The sequence below is a fragment of the Chionomys nivalis genome, chromosome 8, assembly GCF_950005125.1.
Source record: "Chionomys nivalis chromosome 8, mChiNiv1.1, whole genome shotgun sequence".
Classification (NCBI taxonomy): Eukaryota; Metazoa; Chordata; class Mammalia; order Rodentia; family Cricetidae; genus Chionomys; species Chionomys nivalis.
Genome location: NC_080093.1, coordinates 87380651 through 87401006, shown reverse-complemented (window position 1 = coordinate 87401006; position 20356 = coordinate 87380651). Strand labels below are relative to the sequence as shown.

General features: G+C 42.1%; 1 protein-coding gene across 4 annotated transcripts in view; it reads right to left on the bottom strand.

Annotated features, from left to right (window-relative positions):
* The window catches only part of Dennd5a (DENN domain containing 5A), a 76471-nt gene that overhangs the window by 38993 nt on the left and 17122 nt on the right, over positions 1-20356 (bottom strand). For 3 of the 4 annotated variants that reach the window (XM_057778017.1, XM_057778014.1, XM_057778015.1), the window contains exons 2-4: positions 4889-4960; positions 4082-4191; positions 2874-3519 (exon numbers count right to left, since the gene is read on the bottom strand). In XM_057778017.1, coding sequence (XP_057634000.1) covers positions 2874-3519; positions 4082-4191; positions 4889-4960 — 828 coding nt within the window. The remainder of the gene's footprint in view (positions 1-2873; positions 3520-4081; positions 4192-4888; positions 4961-20356) is intronic. The other variant, XM_057778016.1, reaches the window with a different exon arrangement.

Here is a 20356-nt window from a genome sequence, read left to right as displayed (position 1 = left end):
TAGCTCTGTTGAGCAGGCTGGCCTCAAACTCATAGAGATCTGCTTGCCTCTGCCTCCCGAGTGCTAGGATTAATGGTGTGCACCATCACCACCCAGCGGGCCTTTCCTTTTTTCAAAACCACAAGAAAATCAAAGAGCTTTGGTTGGAAATATTCAATCACACTGTGAACCTCAAGTTAGTATTTGTGTTAAATAAAATGAACCATGGGTCAAGAAGCTGAGTTAGCAACTAGTTGACAGAAAGTAATCCGAGCATCAGAGAGCATCTGAAGAGCTAGAGGGATTCTGAGTGGCGGAGGGAAGAACATGCTTTCAGGAGACTAACGAAGAGAGAAGGTTAGCTAGTCGCTAGTCAATCACTCTGAGCTGGCAGCAACAGAGTCAGGCCAGTGACAGAGCTGTCCCTGTGGGAACAGAATTCCCGCCACACTGCAGTATGATTGGCCCTGGCTGCTACTGGAGAAGCAACCGAGTAACTACAGAGTTGTAGTTTCTGACTGAAATAGCAGTAGATTAAGGTGAGCCACTGTGTTGAAGACAAAACAACAAACTTCCTGTCCCCTGCCCTCGCCAGAGTGTGAAGCATACATGTGCTACTCCGGGAGTCATGAACACAAACCTCTTCTGTACACTAGCCCCAACAATAAGATCAGCACCTCCTTTGCCATAGCATCACCATATGCCTCAACTATTAACGCTTGAGCTCCAGGCAACTGTAACGAGCAGTTACTTCTAATAAAGGAGATAACTCAAAGCTCACTGGAACTAGAGACACTAAGAGAAAATGAACACCTTTGTAACTTGTTCTAAGAAATGCAACCCAAGGACATGCCATACAGTATATATGCACCAAGCAGGAAAGCTGTGACGGTGACAGTTCTGTGGGACCACCACTGGACCACATGAGCAGTCTGCCACAGACCAGAAAGCTCTTTTTTGATTTTCAAGATAGGGTTTCTCTGTGTAGTCCTGGCTATCTGAACCTGCTCTGTAGACCATGCTGGCCTCGAACTCAAAGATTCACCTGCCTCTTCCTCCCAAGTGCTGGAACTAAAGGTGTGTGCCACCACTGCACAGGAGGACTGTACTTTTCATCAGAAACTACAGAAGGAAGCCTCAGGAACCATTCATCAACAGATGCTTTTGTTTTGGCCTATACTGTTTCTTAACAGCATTGTTGCCATCATTCAAAATTTAGAGATTTCACCTAAGAAAGCCTGGTTCATATAAAAACTGGAAGATTTACTAACAACAGGCCAGCAGCACCTCAAGAAATTAACTGAAACTAGTGGCTGTTTATTTTAGATGGGTATGTGGTCTTCAAATCAAAATAGGTCTACAACCTGTGATGGATCGTGCCTGTAATCCCAGCACTAGGGAAGCAGAGACAGGAAGACTAAGTTGCACATAAGTTCTGGGTCAGTCTGGCTACACACTAGTTCTAGAACAGACAGCGAAACAGAGTGAGATCTTGATCAAACAAACAAACAGCTCAGTGTAAGACAGTATACTGCTTGTCCAGGGAACCCAAGCGTGATTTCCAGCACCCACATCAGACTCACACTGCCTGTTACCACAGCTCCAGAAAACTTGAAGTCTCTGGCCTCCATGGGCATCTATACATATATACATACATACATACATACATACATACATACATACATATATATATATATGTACACACCCACATAAACATACAAATAAATAAAAACAAAATAAATCTTTGTGGGTGAAAAAAAGACTCTATTTGTAATCCAAAATGAAAATAAAATTTGTTGTAAAAAATCATTCTATTGCCAGGCAGTGGTGGTGGCGCACGCCTTTAATCCCAGCACTCGGGATGCAGAAGCAGGTGGATCTCTGTGCATTCAAGGTCAGCCTAGTCTACAGAGCGAGTTCCAAGACAGAGCTGTTACAAAGAGAAACCATGTGGGGAGAGAGGGGGCGACTGGAACTTGGGCTGGAATGACGACTTAGTGGTTAAAAATACTTGCTGCTCTTCCAGAGGCCCAAATTCTGCTCCCAAACACATCAGGTGCCTCACAGTTGTCTATAGCTCCAGCTCTAGGGGAATCTGATGTCTCTAGCCACTGCAAGCACCTGCCCTCACATGCACATACCCACACGCAAACACACACATCTACACAAACTTAAAATAATAAAATAAAAATTTTAAAGCAACCAGAACTTTGCTTCCCCAAATATCGTCCTTCTAGCTTATCTTTTTTCGAAGTCTTGAACTCCCTTTCATTCTGCATTGTTTATTAACTCTTCTTGTCTCATTAAATTATAAATTCTACTACAGAAAGAATATTTTTCTATTTTTTTCTATCACTTTTATCTAGTACCCTTGAAACAATGCCTAGAACACTGTACACTCTCAATAAGTATGTACTGAAATTTATGATACCAGCCTGACTCACACAGTAAGCAACTGTTCTTTCTCATCTACCTTAGTATTCTTTCTAAATCTGCTGTTCACATTTAACTCTCATTTAGAGAAACAATTCAGATAACAAACAACAGAAAGAAGCAACAATTCATCTTCTCAATATAAGAGAAACATCCTTTAGGAAATCTTTGATCTTACTGTCAGCCTGAGGAGGAGACAGAATGACAGAACATATCACTACCATTACCTCCTAACCCTTTCTAGCACCAATCGGCAGGCTGTGTGAAGACAGTGTTCCCCTCCCAAATTAGATCTATTCTTACCAAAAGACCATGATGATAGCCAATCAGGAGATAGCTTCTAGGGGGCCCAACCATTCCCCTCCCACCTGTAAAGCCTGCATCTGACCCTGACCTTCAGGGTCAGGCCCACTGTATGTGAAGAGAAAGCGGGACCCCGCGTGGGTGGAGCACTAACTTACGCTGTGAGTAAAGCAGGATCTGAAACTCCAGAAGGGCACAAGTAAAAAGCTGAAACACATTCTCCACCCCAAGCAGTTCAAAAACCTCTTTGACAGGGAAGTCAAACAGAGGAAGTTCATTGGTACTTGGTCTCTGGCAGATTATTGGCCCATAGACCCCAGAAAACTTCAGCGAGCGGCCAGGAGGTGGAAGTGGCACCTCATAGAGTACGTTGTATATGTAGCTCTCAAGGGGCAGAGGAGGGGGCTGAGGTGATGTGACCGCCTGGTGGAGCTGCTGCAGCACACTCCGACATGCCTTCATGAAGGACATAGGTGTGATGAGGCAGATGCATTTAGAGACATAGAGTGTGTCCCGGCTAATGTCGTAGGAGTTGAAGCGCTGCAGCTTGGTTCCACCATCTTCCATACCGCTCTGGTCTCCACCATCAGGAAGTGGAGCATGAAGGACATCATACTCAGCGTTGTGCATGTGGTAGAGGGTCTGCATTGCACTGCAGATCTGCTTGCTGGTCACTTCTTCATAAAAGGTGAGGGCAAACCCAAATGTCCGAGAGCCATCCTCCCTTGTGATAATAAAGGCATGGAACTGTGGCTCCCTGGGATCAGCCTGGGTCTTGAATGACAGCCCTTTGGGCATGCACAGCTGCAAAAGACAACAGGAAAACAAGTAGTGAGAGCGTTCCTTGTCCTCGTCAGACACATATCAGTTAGCAAAAATCTACTGTGCTGGACACCATCTACCAAAAGCTCTCCCACACTAAGACAATACACACTCACTATTATATATTTGTCTGACACAATAGAAACACAAATTTTTACCAATTTAATACATTGATCAAATACAGAATCATGAGAAATGTGTTCTATAATCCTTTCTTCAAGAACTACTAGTGTTGGTTGGTCCAAGAGTAGTGGTGTTTACAACTAATTGATCACAACCAGTTACAGATTTCTTTGTTCCTTCTCCACTCCCACTGCTTCACTTGACCAGCCTTTAAAAAAAAAAAAAAAAAAAAAAAAAAAGAACTACTAGTGTTGGGGTATACCTCAATGATGTGCTTGTCCAACATAAATAAGGCCTTGAGTCTACTAAGCCACAACCACCCCCAAAATATAAAATAAAACAAGTACTCGATGAAGAAGCACTGCTACGACACCCAGGATTCATGACCCTACCATAAACTACATGGCTAATAAATACTGACCATTCCCACTGCATCCTGGTCAAAGGGGTTCCAGTCTACATTCTCAGGGTATCGGGCAAGAACCTTAGACTTGAATGTTCGTCTCAATGGCGTCTGCTCAAAGTTTTCTCCTGTAAGAAGAATGAAGCAAATAATCTCCACAAAGTCCCTTAAATCACAGGTTTAGGAACACAAACTGTGGCAGTCCAGCAAGGAACAGAAATGAAGGCAAGGGGTTAGTATGCCAGCCACCTAAGTAAGAAAGGCATCGAAAGTTACTATGTCAATAAGGAGATGAAAAAGTATAGCGTAGTTAATAGTGGACACCACTACCCTCAAAGTGAAATCACTGCTATAAGCCCAGTGGTTAATTTTCTTGTAAAAGAGGGAGAAAGCACAAGGAATCAAACTGGATTGCCCATTCCCCACTCCCCCAAAGTCACATTTAATTTGCCTAAAATCAACTGAAAACATTGCAGAAGCATACCATTTTAAGAATAAGTTATATACTTCTGTGATAATAAAAATACAAAGACATTAAGACTTCAGGAATGCTATTAATGGGTTATTTTATCAGTTCAGAATCATCCAAAATTGCTAGAATTCTTAGTCTCTGCCTCCTCGTAAAAACAGTAGCATCTGCTGAAGTAATAATATTAAAGTGAGGAGTGAAAGAACCAAAAAACCTGCCACCTAGAGAGACACAAATCTGAGAAATCTACTGCTCAAAAAGACACAAGATAGTTAAAAGGCCAAAGAGTCTAATTGCCACTAGAAAGACTGAGAACCGGAAAGTTCTGGGTGTGCTCAATTTTGTTTTGTTTTTACCTTCAGTCGTACTTGAAATGAAAGGGCTGGCACCATCCCTGGCTTTAGAAGCCTGAATGTACTGGCATAATGCTATATAATAAATGAAATAACAAAGTATTACAATAAAGCAGTATTATTCAAACTTTTTGACCATGCCTCCAGAACAAGACACATTTTATGTCACAAAGCAATAAACGCATACACATGTGTATAAATGTGTGTGTATATATATACTCACACACACACACACACACACATATTTGCTTAAAACAAAAAATCCACAAAATAATACTTACCTTTACTTTATATGATATTCTATTCTAAAACAGACTGGCTGAGTGTTATAGGTCACACCTGTAATCTCAGAGCTCGGGAGACTAAAGTGGCATGGGAGCCTGTGTGTGCATACTAGTTAGTCTGCATGTGTCACACGTACACACTGTCTGACAGCCCTGGCTGTCCTTGAACTCACTATGTAGACCAGGCTGGCCTCAAACTCACAGAAATCTTTTGCCTCCCAAGTGCTGGGATTATAGGTGTGCCCACCATACCCATGGGGGCTAGAAATTATTGGGAGATGCACTGCTCATCATTACTGGATGACACAGACCTGAGGATAGAAAGCTCCTCACCAAAAATCATCCCACAGGCATCTCACAGGTTTCTTTCTTAGAGCTGGAGATGTAGCTCAGTTAGTAGTGTTTGCTTAGCATGTACAAAGCACGACATGAAACCAGCTATGACAGTACACATCTTTTATCCCAGTACACTGGAGGTGAAGGCAAGAAGATCAAAGTTCAAGGTCAGGACTCAACAGTGTGCTCACAAGCACCTCTAACTCCAGTTCTGGGGGATCTGATGTCCTTTTCTGGCAATGCATGCATATGGTACACATACAAATAAGCACACATACATACATACATACAAATAATTTTAAAACTTTAAGTATAAGGTCATCTTGCCGACAGAGTTTGAGGCCAGTCCAAGCTACAAGAAACCCTTGGGGGGCGGGGGGATTCTAAGGCACCTATTTAGAAAACTAAAAACTCTACTTAGACATATTGTTTTCTAATTAAAATCTTTTTCATCCACTCTGAGTTTTGTCCAAGTCCGTAATTTTCAACTTCTGTCAAGACACAACTTTCCTTCTATTAGTAAAGCAAGTACCAACCACACTTTCGATTTTTCTCATCTTCAATTCCTTCTTCCCAATAGACCCCTCTGAAACTTTCTTTTTTAGTGCACTTCATCTCTCAAAATATACTTCGTCTTCACTCAGGAAGACTGGCACCATAGCCTGGCGACAGCTACAAAAGGACTGCAGCTTATGCAGAGCTAGTCCCTGCTCTCAGCAGCACCTGCTGAGATCCACCCATGGCAGCCTGAACTCGGGGCATTAAGTAATCAAGCAGCAAGCAGCTGACATAATGATCCTGACTACAGTCAAAATTCTCAGAAGGTATTTTTAAACCACCTCAGTTCTGAGAGGAGATAACTATTTCTTCTTTCTAAGCTTCCAAAATTTGCTATGTTAGCTCATTTCTTCCTAGCTTACCTAAAAAATCCAGAGTGAAATCTACAAAATACCTGAACATACATAGAAGTCAGGGCGGCTACCACTGTTCTAACTAAAAACTTCTGGAGAAAGTTATTCTAAGACAGCTATGAAGCTTCCCTAAGACAAGATGAGCACTCAGATGACAGAATTTTAAAGGACAGAATACGGAAAAATAGCAGCCTAGGTGGTAAAGAGTGGAACCAGGGACTGGAGAGAGGGCTGAGAGTCTAAAAGCACTGACTGATCTCGCAATGGGCATAGGTTTGATTCTTGCTTACATAGCAGCTCATAACCATCTATAAATCCAGTTCCAGTTCTAGGGGCCTCCTCAGGCACCAGGTACCCACAAGGTACACATACATACATGCAGACAAAACACTTAAACACATAATTTTTTAGTATTTCACATACAGTTTTATAATTTATATAAACAAACCTCTTTATATATTTTATGTAAATAAATCTCTCTTTTTTTAATGTAAAATAAAGAGAAAAAAGGAGTTCACAAACCTGAGGTCTTTTTGTTGATATGATTCAATCCTCTATTGTTTATAGAGGGCTGCATTTTTAAAAGCAGCAGTAAGAAAATAGTACCTGAAAGCCTACAGAGATCACTGTCTGAAGCCAGTGTGCATGGGCACCTTAGTCACTCTACTGTATAGATCTCTAGAAATTCAAACAATACTAGGAATGTGACATCACACCATAAATTCCTGCTAGAAATGGCAGATAGTTCTTTGCCCAATATATATAGCAAACATAAACAGGGGGCTGGAGAGATGATGGCTCAGCAGTTAAGAGCACTGGCTGTTCTTCCACAGACCCAGATTTAAGACCTAGCACCTACATGGAGGCTAACCAGGGGATCGGGCTCCCTCTTCTAGCATTTGCTGGTACTGCATGCATATGGTACACATAAACACAAGCAGGCAAAACATTCAAACATATAAAGTACAAAAAAATTTAAAAACCTTAATTTTTAATTAAGGTATAGTGGAGCACACCTTTAATCCCAGCACTCGAGAGGTAGAGGCAGGCAGATCTCTGTGATTTTGATAACCAGACTGGTCTACACATTGACTTGGAAGACAGCCAGAGCCACATCTGAGACCCTGTTTCAAAGGGTTTCAACAAAACCAAAACGCAAACAAACAAAAAGCCCGTAATAGCAACAGATTTAAGAACTAAATTCCATTTCTAACAACAATTTAAATGTTAGGTGTGGTGCTTCTTTATCTCTGTGAAGCTGCCTCTACAGAGATACATTTCAGGAAACCCTAATTTTTAAAAAATCTTACATACCTTAGGACATCTACTGAGCTGTACACTTTTTCTGCTTTGGCCAAGCCAAATAACAAAATAATATTTGTATTGCTATTGATCTGTTTGTATTAACTTGATCAAATCACCCTAAATTACTTCTCCCAAGCTTAGCAGACAGGACTGCGATTACAACTGCCTACTGTTATTTATTTATGCGTCTCTATGGAAAAATATTTCTGCCATGTGCTGCATGTGCCGTGACTGTACTGTACTCAGGTGACTCCTCTTGGCCCTCAGAGTATAAACTGGCCGATCCTCTAAATACAGCTGGCCTGAGACTCTGGTCTGCCTCCTTTGTCAGCACCCTGCCTCCAGGCCCCAGCCCCTCTAGAGAGGTTTTGCTTAAAACATGACAGAGTAGCTCATATCACCACATCAATTTTCCTGTAAATAACCATGAACTTGACAAAATTTAATTAAAAAAAAAAAAAAAGGAACCATTTAAAAACACTGAAGAATGAAAAGCAGGCAGGGCTGACAGGGAAAGAACTAACATTTCAAAAAAAAGAGAATTAGTCTGGTAAATTTCTCTTTGTCTATGGCTTCCAGCCAGCATGTCCCATTGTGCCCAAAGAGGCATCCATATTTCTAACAAAACCCATACCAGTCTTACAATCTTCCCCAGAGGGCGAACCTGAAGGCTGTGATAGCAGTTAGAAAGCCAAGACAGGAAATTCTAAGGAGAACTAGAGAGGGGATCTAAAACCTATGCATAAATTCTGCCCATATTCCTGGCCAACCCCTGAACTGTATATACATGGAATATACACCACACAGTCAAACTAAAAGAAGTGAAGATTCAGAGAAAGTTAACAAACACTAAAGCAATGCCCTTTGAAGGAAAGTAACAATACAGTCTGCCAATACATTAAACTCAAAAGTCCACATATTTGTGCAATCTCAGCATTCTGAGAGGCAGAGACAAGAAAACCCCTGCAAGTTCAAGAACAGCCTGGTCTACACAGCAAATTCTAGGCCAGGTAGGCTATACAGCGAGACCCTATCTCAAAAAAAAAAAAAAAAAAAAAAAAAAGCTCGGGATATAAAGAAAGAGGAAAATATAACCCGTTCTCAAAAGAAGAATCAACCAACAGATAACCTTGAGTTGACCTAAGTATTGGAAATAGGAAAGATTTTAAAACAGTTATAGTCACAATGAATGAAACACAGGTCTCAACTGAGCAACCGACAAAATCATCCTGTGACCATGCTTGACAGCAGAATGACAAAGTAGCAAATTTGGAAACAATAAAGCAATTATCCAACCTGGAGAACAGAGAGAAGACTGGATTCAAGGATAACGTGGGAATTAATGAAGCATTCCATATTTAGGGGGTCAGCAAAATGGCCCAGGAGATAAAATCACTTGTTGCTAAGGATGATGATCTGAGTCGGAGGCCCAGAATCCACATGGTTGCAATAAAAAAAAAAAAAAAGTTTCTCCAAATTGTCCTCTAACCTTCACATGTATGCACACACACATACACATACGTACACACATACAAACTAAATAAATGTAATAACAAAGTAGAAGTTCGTTGAGATGTACAGAGTTTGGGTCTGGTTAATTTGACACATTAAAGAATCAGCTTGTTTTGTTTTCAACACGTCTGTTCCCTGTATTTCAATTGTACCTGTCTTCCAAATACTTTGGGAACCCCAAGACAAACCAAATAGCATATCCTATCATCTGTGTGTAATAGGACACAGTGTAGACTAGAAAGAAATGGAAATTACTAGTTAAATGAAAATTAACCTAGAGATTACTATTAGGTATCTTTTAAAGTAATGACACCTTAAAAACATATATCCAAGTCAAGCATGGTGGTGCCCAAGTGTATATCCATCACTTTAGGGCAGAAGCAGGTTGGTCACCAGTGTGAAGATAGCCTGTGCTTTATAAAGCATGACTGGGTCCCAAGAAAACAAAAACCAACAAAAGCCACACACAATAAGGGTTATGAGTTTTGGAAACTTTCCCTCTCCCTTATCTCCTCTTTACATGAACCTGAAGCATATCTGTACTAACATAAAGTGAAGCTAACTGCTTCTTGTAGAGAGAACCTGCCTGTTCCTCAGTCTACATCACCAGCTGTGTGCGCAGGGTCATTCAAGAATACCCAGAAATGCCGGGCGGTGGTGGCGCACGCCTTTAATCCCAGCACTCGGGAGGCAGAGGCAGGCGGATCTCTGTGAGTTCGAGGCCAGCCTGGTCTACAAGAACTAGTTCCAGGGGCTGGAGAAATGGCTCAGCGGTTAAGACCACTGACTGCTCTTCCAGAGGACTCGGGTTCAATTCCCAGCACCCACATGGCAGCTCACAACTGTCTGAAAATCCAGTTCCAGGGGATCTGACACCTTCACACCAATGCACATAAAATAAAAGATAAATCATAAAAAAATTAAAAAAAAAAAAAAAAAAGAACTAGTTCCAGGACAGGCTCCAAAGCTACAGAGAAACCCTGTCTCGAAAAACCAAAAAAAAAAAAAAAAAAAAAAAGAATACCCAGAAGCAGGCAGTAAACCCCCTACCCCAGAAAGTCCACAGAGGCCCCTTCCCAGGCACTAACCCAAGAAGGTCACTCTCACCAAGCCTTTCCAAGGAAAATCAAGAGGCCTGTATTTTAAATGTGTTTTCCTCTTGAAGTTCCCTTCTGTGTTTTCCCCTGAAGGTAGCTTTGTTCACTTCCTCTCTCGGTATGTTTTCTTTGTCACGTAACTTCTTACTTGTGTTGAGGCTTTGCCTGCTGTTTAACATCTTATAGGCACCAGATTTAAGCCAATTCATAGACCTCTAATCTAATAGGTTTTAACAAAGTGACTGGGATTTGAGAATTTACCCCAGACAGGACGGCTCCAGATTACTAGATTACAAACTCTGTTTTCTTGTGTGGGATTTGTTTTTATTTTTGTTTTGAAACGTGATCTCAAATAGCCCAGGCAGGCCTCAAATTTCCTGTGCAGCTGAAGATAACCACAGATCTTCTAACTCACCTCTTCTGCCAGTGGTTCTCAGCCTTTCCTAATGCTGCAAACAAACCTTTAACACAGCTCCTCATGTTGTCGTGACCCCCAACCATAAAATTATTTTCATTGCTACTTCGTAACTGTAATTTTGCTACTGTTATGAATCATAATGTAAATGTTTGTGTTTCCAATGGTGACCCCTGTGAAAGAGTTGTTCAACACCTCCCAGGGGTCGAGAGTCACGGGGTGAGAGCCACTGTCCTAAATGCTGAGATTATAGGTGTGCCCCTCTATGCACAGTTAGGACAAAGTTTGAATAGCAAGACTATGCTGTTTCCTTTTATCAAAACTTAATATCCTAGAGTGAACACACATCCACCGAGGAAGCATCTTGGGTTCAGAGAATTTGCTATGTCAAAGTTATGGTCTCTAAAGCAGGATATTCCAAGATTTTGGTGCAGCAAGCCTGGCAAGCCATAACAACCAACCCAAGACTGATTGGGGCTAGCACAAAGATTCGAGGCTTGCCAGGCATGGTGGTGAATGGCTTTAATCCCAGCACAGGGGATGCAGAGGTAAACAGATCTCTGTGAGTTCAAGTACAGCCTGATCTACAGAGTTCCAGGACAGCTAAGGCTACACAGACCAAAAAAGAAAATGTTTAACTTATTTTTATTGTATGTGTGTATCTGTGCACATGTGAGTGTAGGTACCCACAGAGTCCAGAAGGCAATATAAGGTCCCCTGGAGCTGGAATTACTGGCAGTTGTAAGCCACCTGACAAAGGCACTAGACACTGCACTCAGAAAAGCAGCATACACTCTTGACAGCTGAGCCACCTCTGTAGCCTACAAGCATAACCCATGCATTTAAACAAATTCCCTGTGACGTGGAGCCTTAGGAAACACAGGAGAAAATGTCTGCTTTTATGCTTAGGCCACACAGAAATGAACTGGGTGAAAAGGTGTCATCAGATGAGAGGCCCATCTGTTAGGACTGTGCTAAGACTTCTCATGCAGTGCTCCTTTCTTCCAGGCCAGGGAGAAAGGAGAAGGGCAAGAGTTGCCCTTTAAGGTTTTCAAGAGTCATGGGGGGGGGGGGGGGGGTTGTGATTCGCCTTGAGGAACTCTGGAGTCTACAACTCACTTCAGAAGAGAAGGAGAGGGGACAAAGAAGAGGACAAAAGATGAGAAGATTTCGATGCTGCCAGCCACCAACTTTCAAAGAGTCACAATTCAGTGAATGTCTTTTGGGCCCCTATGCTTTCTTAAAAGTGCTGAGTGTCATTTTCCTGCAACACGTCATATTTTTACATAATCTGACACGGGCTGGAGAGGTGTGCCTACTGTTCTTAACCAATTGGCCCCAACCAAACTTTTCTGGCCTTGTACACATCAGCAAGTACTCTGCCACTGTGCTATGTCCATAGTCCTGAGGCAACAACTGTTAAACACTGATACTTGACGAGATTGGAAATTGTTACAAGTCTCTGGGCATACCTGTGAAGCATCATTTAGGGAAACTGAGGCAAAAGGACTTACCAAAAATGAGGTGAGGTGGTTTGGACAGGAATGCCCCCCATAGGCTCATATATTTGTATGTTTGATCAGTAAGGAGTGGAACTACTTGACAGGGATTAGGAGGTGTGGCCTTGCTGGAGAAAGTGTGTCAATGGGGTGTGCTTTAGGGTTTCAAATGCTCAAGTCAGGGGCCCAGCGTAGCTCTCTTCCTGCTGCCTGTAATCAGAAGTAGACCTCTCAGCCACCATGTCTGCCTGTGTGCCACTATGCTCCCATCCATGATGATAATGGACTAAGCCTCTGAACTGTAAGCCATCCCCAGTTAAATGTTTTCTTTATAAGAGTTGCTGTGGTCATGGTGTCTCTTCACAGCAATAGAACCCTACCTAAAGCAGGGTGACACCATTCAAAGTGCTTGGACTGAATCTAAGAAAGTAAACAAGTCTAACACTAGCCTCCACAGCTCTGCTTGGGCTCCTCCTGCCATGACCTCCCTCTCTGTCCTGATGAACAGCACCATAAAACTGTGAGCCAGATGCACTCTCCCTCAGCTGTTCCCATCACAGCTCACTCTGTCACAGCTGGAACAGAAATAATAAAATACAGTCTATTACCTTTGAAAGGCAAGGGTATTTTTCTTTACACTTTTCTCTACTTACTACTAACACTAAATTCACAAGTTTTGTGCATAATCTATGTGGCAAAGAAAATAATAAGAATTTATTTATTTTTTTTCCTATGAGACAGGGTCTTGCTTATGTAGTACAGGCTAGCCTCAAATTGGTGGTCCTCTTGCCCCAGTCTCATGAGCAATAAATGCAGACATGTGTTACCATGCCTAGCTCAATTTGACTAACTTAATTACTTTGAACCTAGTGTAATGATGTTTCATCTAAGATTTAGAATATTAAACTAATTCCTCATTTCTATACTATAAAAACTTAGTTAATTTAGTACTATAAAAGCATGTGGGAGCCAGGTGGGGGTGGCGCATGCTTTTAATCCAAGGACTTGGGAGAAAAAGGCAGGTAGAGATCTGTAAGTTCAAGACCTGCCAGGGCTACATAATAAATAAATAAGATAAAGTCTACCAGAACTTATGTTTCCAACTGAGCCAGTACTGGTCTTCCTTCCAAGACCACCATGAGGAAATGAGGAAAACAGGGTCCTTTAATAAGTAAAATTTGCCAGGCGGTGGTGGCGTACGCCTTTAATCCCAGCACTCGGGAGGCAGAGGCAGGTGAATCTCTGTGAGTTCGAGGCCAGCCTGGTCTACAAGAGCTAGTTCCAGGACAGGCTCCAAAGCTACAGAGAAAGCCTGTCTTGAAAAAACAAAAAAAAAAAAAAGTAAAATTTAAGTTTTGTTTTTTTTTTTTTAATTAGTGTATGGGGGCTGGAGAAACAGTTCAATGGCTAAGAGCTACTGTGAGACTGGGATCTCAGCACCCACCAGGCAGATCACAGTTCTAATGTCAAAGGACCTGAGGCCTCTGCTGGTCTCCACACACATTGCATACATATATTCATACAGACTCAGACACAGACACACAAATATAATAATAATAAATATTTAAAATGTGTGTATGGATGTATGTACTTATGCTGGCATGTACATACCATGACATACATGTAGAAATCAGAGAAGAGCTTTGTGGATTCTGTTTTCTATTTCCACTTTTACATGAGATCAAACTCAGGTCAGTTTTCACCCACTGCACCCTGCCCATTAACAAAAGTTAACATAACAATTCCTTCCTTCCCAGATTTTCTCACCCACTGTGCATTTTCTGTGTTTTGCTAAGATTCTCAAACATCATGCTTAGAGCTCTTCCTCTGTGTCTACTCTGCATGTCAGATATGTAAAGCACTCTTCCTCCTGTCAGCACGGCACTGTCTCACCACATTTTCCCTAATTACCACATACATCTCTACACAAACCCTCCTCTTTGAGAAAACTGACTATAAGCCAGACATGGTGGCTCATGCCTGCAACCCCTGCACTTGGGAGGCTGTTTGAAGACAGCCTGGGCACACTTCCTGCAGCTCCCTCCACAGATGCACCTGGGAACAACAGGACATGCTCGCACTGCCACCCTCTGAACAGCGCAATGGTTCTTCTGACCACTCTGCATTGCAGGAGCAATTTTTCAGGCCCCAAGTAAGACAGGAAGAGAGAGATGGGTTCCATTCTAAATGTTAAGTAGAAATACTTCAAGCTTACTTTGTTCTTGTTCTTAAAAATAAGTCTTTTTTTTTCCTGGTTATTCTGGTTCATTAGAGGTTTCTAACAGTGAGTAAATTATCTTATCCCCAAATACTTTGGAATTCTAAGGAGCAATGTCTGGGTCAGAGTCTGCAATTCGTTCATAGCAAAATTTAATGTTTCTGGTGTTTAGGGATCTCAGTATTAGTCTTTTCTTAGCAATTCATTCTTTCCAAAATATATATAACTTATCCTGACAATGGGCAAAAAAAAAAAAAAAAAAAAATTGCAGTTTCAGATTTGATTTCTTTTTTTTTCAAATATGTTTTATGGTGTTGTTTTTGAGGCAGGGACTAATGTATCCTGCCCAGACTGACCTCACATCTGCTACATAGTCAAAGATGACCTTAAATTTCTGATCTTCCGCAGGGCGGTGGTGGCACACACATTTAATCCCAGCACTCGGGAGGCTGAGGCAGGCAGATCTCTGTGAGTTTGAGACCAGCCTGGTCTACAAGAGCTAGTTCCAGGACAGGCTCCAAAACCACAGAGAAACCCTCTCTCGAAAAAACAAAAAAAAAAAAAACAAACAACAAAAAAAAAAAACTCTGATCTTCCTGCTTTTACCTCTCAAAGACTGCAACTGCAGGCATTTGCCCCCACCCTGATTTCAAACGTGATTGAGATTTCACATTTAGTGCCATCTAGCATAAATATACTTCTTAAAGAAATACTGAACAGAATAATAAGGTTTCTTTTTCTTTTCCTTTTAGGTTCATGAAAACAATCTAAAAAACTGCACAGATTCTAACAATACAAATTTTCTTGAGGCAGCAGAAGCCACATTGGCCAGGTTATCCTAAAATGAGCCACAGCCCCAGAGCTGTGACCCAACATGACCACAACAAAACAAGGCTCTGAAGATAGACAATGAGGGCTAGAGACAGCCTCCACGCCCTCCCTGTGCCCGGCCCTTTGCAGCTCTCCTTGGCTGTTTCTCAATCACATCTCTAGAATAAATAAGTAAGAGTAAGCAAAGCACCCAGAGACATGTCCCTGCTGCATCTGCAGGCCTGAAAACAAAGAGCAGGGATACTCTTGGAGTTCCCAAATACTTCCCAAGAAAGAAACCTCCACGGTATGAGCATGGCAACACACATCCACTTCACAGAACATACAGCAAAGCAGAACCCAAAGTAGCCAACATCTTTATATGTGTTGGTGCACACCTCTGATCCCGGCACTTGAGAGGCAGAGGCAGGTAGATCTCTGAGTTCCAGACCAGTCAGGGCTACACAGAAGAAATCTTGTCTCAAAACAACAAAGCCAGAAGAACATGAGGGCCTGGTGTTAATGTGCCCTTCTTTACCCTTACCATCTTTTATAATAATTCATAATAATTTTTTAAAGCAGAGGTTTCTAACCACTAAATTTTATGAATTGGTATGATCAAACAAAAACCAGTTTTGTTTTACAAAATGTTCCTTTAAAGCACTGCACTGGTCAGATCGAAGCTTTGTGTAGAACAACAAACAACAGCCAACATCATCAAAAAAAGGGGGGGTGGGGTCGGGCAGTGGTGGCACACTCCTTTAATCCCAGCACTCAGGAGGCAGAGACAGGGGAATTCTGGGAGTTCAAAGCCAGCCTGGTCTACAAGAGCTGTTTCCAAGACAGGCTGCAGAGCTACAAAGAAACTCTGTCTTGAAAAAACAAAAAAATTAAAAATAAATAAATAAATAAAATCACAAGGACTGGAGTGTAGAGCAAGCACTTGCCTGGAATGCTGGAAGCCCTAGGTTCAATCCCTGGTACTGCCAGAAAAAGGAAAAAGGTCCATGACAATTTAGAAATAAAGCAAGGACCAAAAAGAAAAAAGAATACACGACACAGAACTGGGTGTGGTGATACACACCCTCTAACCCCAGCACCCAGGGGGCTAGGCAAGATAATATCAAGGTTGAAGTCCGTTGTGCCACAAACACAAAACAAGTTCAAGGCCAAATGGAGCTATAGAAAGAGACCTTGTTTCAGAAACTTCAAACACAAAAGAGTGAACAGTTTAAGATTCTAAGATTAGCAGCTTGGCTATACTCAGAATGGCTAAATACTACCAGAATGTACATTTAATGTGTATCCATTTCGATGACTTTTTAATTTAAATAAGAGTCAACTCTGGTTTCTCTACTGTCTGCATCTGAAACCCCATTCTTCCCCATGACAGCTGTGCAAACTTAGGCAAGTTACTTAACAATGTCATCTTAATCTATAGAGAACTGATTCCTGCGAGCATCTTCTGACTGCCATACAAACACCATGACATGTGTGCACACATGTACATATGTACATAATGCAATTATTTTTAAAAAATGGCTTAAAGGATGGAAAATAAAAATGTTATCAGCTGTGATCATTTAACAGATACTATGTGCCAGGTACTGTTTCAAACCATTTAATGTATTGAATCCTTTTAATCCTCAAAACTCTATGAGAAACATAGAGAAACAAATTAAGCAACGGGAAACACACACATGCACACACACACACACACACACACACACACACAAGCAAACTGCCCAAGTACCCAAATAGTAACAGGAGGAGCTGAGTTTCCAGGTGACAGATCTAAGTTCCAGGCTATAATGTCTCCTTCAGATCACAGGAGGGACTTCAGCTTTTTTTTTTAAATATTTATTTATTATTTATTATGTATACAATGGTCTATCTGTGTGTATGCTGAAGGCCAGAAGAGGGCACCAGACCTTATTACAGATGGTTGTGAGCCACCATGTGGTTGCTGGGAATTGAACTCAGGACCTTTGGAAGAGCAGGCAATGCTCTTAACCACTGAGCCATCTCTCCAGCCCCCGGGACTTCGCTTTGAAGGAATAAAGATATGTTTACTGCAAGCCTCTAACAGTTTAAACAGATTTACACATTATATCATGGCAGGGAGGTCATTTAAGAGTTATGGGATAGCAGGGCGGTGGTGGCACACGCCTGTAATCCCAGCACTCTGGGAGTTCGAGGCCAGCCTGGTCTACAAGAGCTAGTTCCGGGACAGGCACCAAAGCTACAGAGAAACCCTGTCTCAAAAAACCAAAAAAAAAAAAAAAAAGAGTTATGGGACCCCACTAGAGAGGTAGAGGTAAGGGACCCCAGGGGAACAGGAGAGATTGCTCAGAGGGTACAATAAGGCAGAGGAAGGATTGGAGGGTGTGGTCAAAGGTAAAGGAACCTAGAAGCAGTAGGAATCTTTCTCTCCAAGAGCCTCTGAGGACCGCAGCCCACTGACACCTTCATCATGAACCTGCAGCCTCCAGTGGGGGAGGGAGGAACAAACCTAATGACTGTATAGTTTTAAACCAGGCCATTTGTGGTCATTTGATGCAGCAGCCTATGGGAAACTAGTATGACTTCCAAACCATATTCCTTTACCCTCCCCACTTCCATAACAAATTCACGAGCCTTCCTAACTAAGGGAGATCTTTAATTACCCTTCAATTGCACACCAGCTCAGTCTTCCTTCATGAGCAATAGGAGGAATTATAATAAGCATATATAGACAATTCACAATAAAAATGCAAAGTATCTCGCTGTTACCCAAACGTGACTCAAATTCACAAGCTTCCTGCCTCAGTCTCCCAAACTGCTAAGACCACAAGAAAGTATCACCAGGCTCAGTTGTGTGTGTGTGTGTGTGTGTGTGTGTGTGTGTGTGTGCTGGAGTGGGGGTGGGCAGTGCAGAGTGGACTTGAAGAAGTTGGTTTTCTCTTCCCATTACATAGATCCTGAGGCTCAAACTCAGGTGAAAACAAGTGCCTAAAGTGCCTTTACCCTAAGGTCATTGAAGAGCCCAAGAGTAAGAACACAAAAATGGAGATTCCAGAAATAAAGAAATACAAAGTTGTAAGCGTCAGAGAATGGTAGCAGGCTGCCAGCAGCTTTCTCAGCGGTTTAAGGATTAACTGTTAACAGTGGGTTGGTTAACAGTGGGTTACTCTGCTTTACCACCACCACTGACAGCTCTGTCTGCAAACTGAGGGTCAGCTTTTAGATACCGGCCACTCATGACCTGATGCGCACTGAGCTAACTTTTAAATGATGGGATGTACGTGACGCTTTGGTTTTACATTGTCCCATACCCTTCCCTGCTATGCAAAAGTGACAGAATCAGGGGACTGTAGAACTTCATTCAGTAAACACCATCAGAAAGTGCCAGAACAATGACTTAAATACAAATACTAGTGTAGCTAAAAAACCCCAGTTAATGGAAATTGGAAAAAAAAAAAAAAGAAAGAAAGAAAGAAATTTGTATCTGTATCTGAATTTTACCTTGAGGTTGCTGTAAAAACTCTTTTGTTCATGCCTGATGTTTGCTTATTGCTATAAAAAGGGGGTTTCGGAGCCGGGCGGTGGTGGCGTGTGCCTTTAATCCCAGCACTCAGGAGGCAGAGGCAGGTGGATCTCTGTGAGTTTAAGGCCAGCCTGGTCTACAAGAGCTAGTTCCAGGACAGGCACCAAAGCCACAGAGAAACCCTGTCTCGAAAAACTAAAAAAAAAAAAAAGCGGGGGGGGGGGGGGAGATTGCAAAACAGCCATTGCCATGACCTTACAATCCATCTCTGGCTTGTGGTCTCAGAGAGATGATAAGCTTTTTGTGCCCCATGGAGATTTATTTTTTTAATTTTTTATTTTTTTCCTGGAATAAAATTTGCTTCCGGTTTAATAGACTTGGGTGGTCTGTCCCCATCTTTACATGACTTCTGTGGACCCAACAGCCATCATTCTTTTTTTTTTTTTTTTTGATTTTCGAGACAGGGTTTCTCTGTAGCTTTTGGTTCCTGTCCTGGAACTAGCTCTTGTAGACCAGGCTGGTCTCGAACTCACAGAGATCCGCCTGCCTCTGCCTCCCGAGTGCTGGGATTAAAGACGTGCGCCACCACCGCCCGGCTCAGCCATCATTCTTAACATGTAGAAATATATTTGAAACATAGGAAAAATATTCCTAGCAAAGAGTTTACATAAATCAATCAGAAAAAGATCAAAACCACAATAGAAAGAAATACGAACAAAATACCTGGACAGGTAATTAACAAAGAAATGTAAAAATGGTAATGGAATTCAAACAAAAATGTTCAACTTCGGCCGGGCGGTGGTGGCGCATGCCTGTAATCCCAGCACTCGGGAGGCAGAGGCAGGTGGATCTCTGTGAGTTCGAGGCTAGCCTGGTCTACAAGAGCTAGTTCCAGGACAGGCTCCAAAACCACAGAGAAACCCTGTCTCGAAAAACCAAAAAAAAAAAAAAAAAAAATGTTCAACTTCACTAATGACCAAATTCAGACAATTTTCTTCCCCAAGCTTGGAAATGATCTTCAAAAGCATAACATATTAAAGGTGTTGTCCTGGTTAGGGTTACTATTCCTGTGATGAAACACATGATCCAAAGCAACTCGGGGAGGAAAGTGTTTACCGGGTTTACACTTCACTTCACTGTTCATCACTGAAGTTGGTAGTAACCTGGAGGCCAGAACTGATGTTAAGGTCAGGGAGGGCTGCTGTTGTCGGCTTGCTCCCCCAGGGCTTGCTCAACCTGTTTTCTTCCAGAACCCAGGACCACCATAATAATAATAGGCTGGGCCCTCCCAGATCAATCACTAATTAAGAAAATGCCCTAAAGGCTTACCTACAGCCAGGTGTTATGGAAGCATTTTCTCAATTGAGACCCCCTCCTCTCCACTGACTCTAAATTGTGTAAAGCTGACAAAAAACTAGCCAGAACAAGCATAGAGAAAACAGCAATTGTGAGTTCGAGGCCAGCCTGGTCTACAAGAGCTAGTTCCAGGACAGGCTCCTAAGGCTACAGAGAAACCCTGTCTGGGAAAAACAAAACAAAACCAAAAACCCTGAAAATA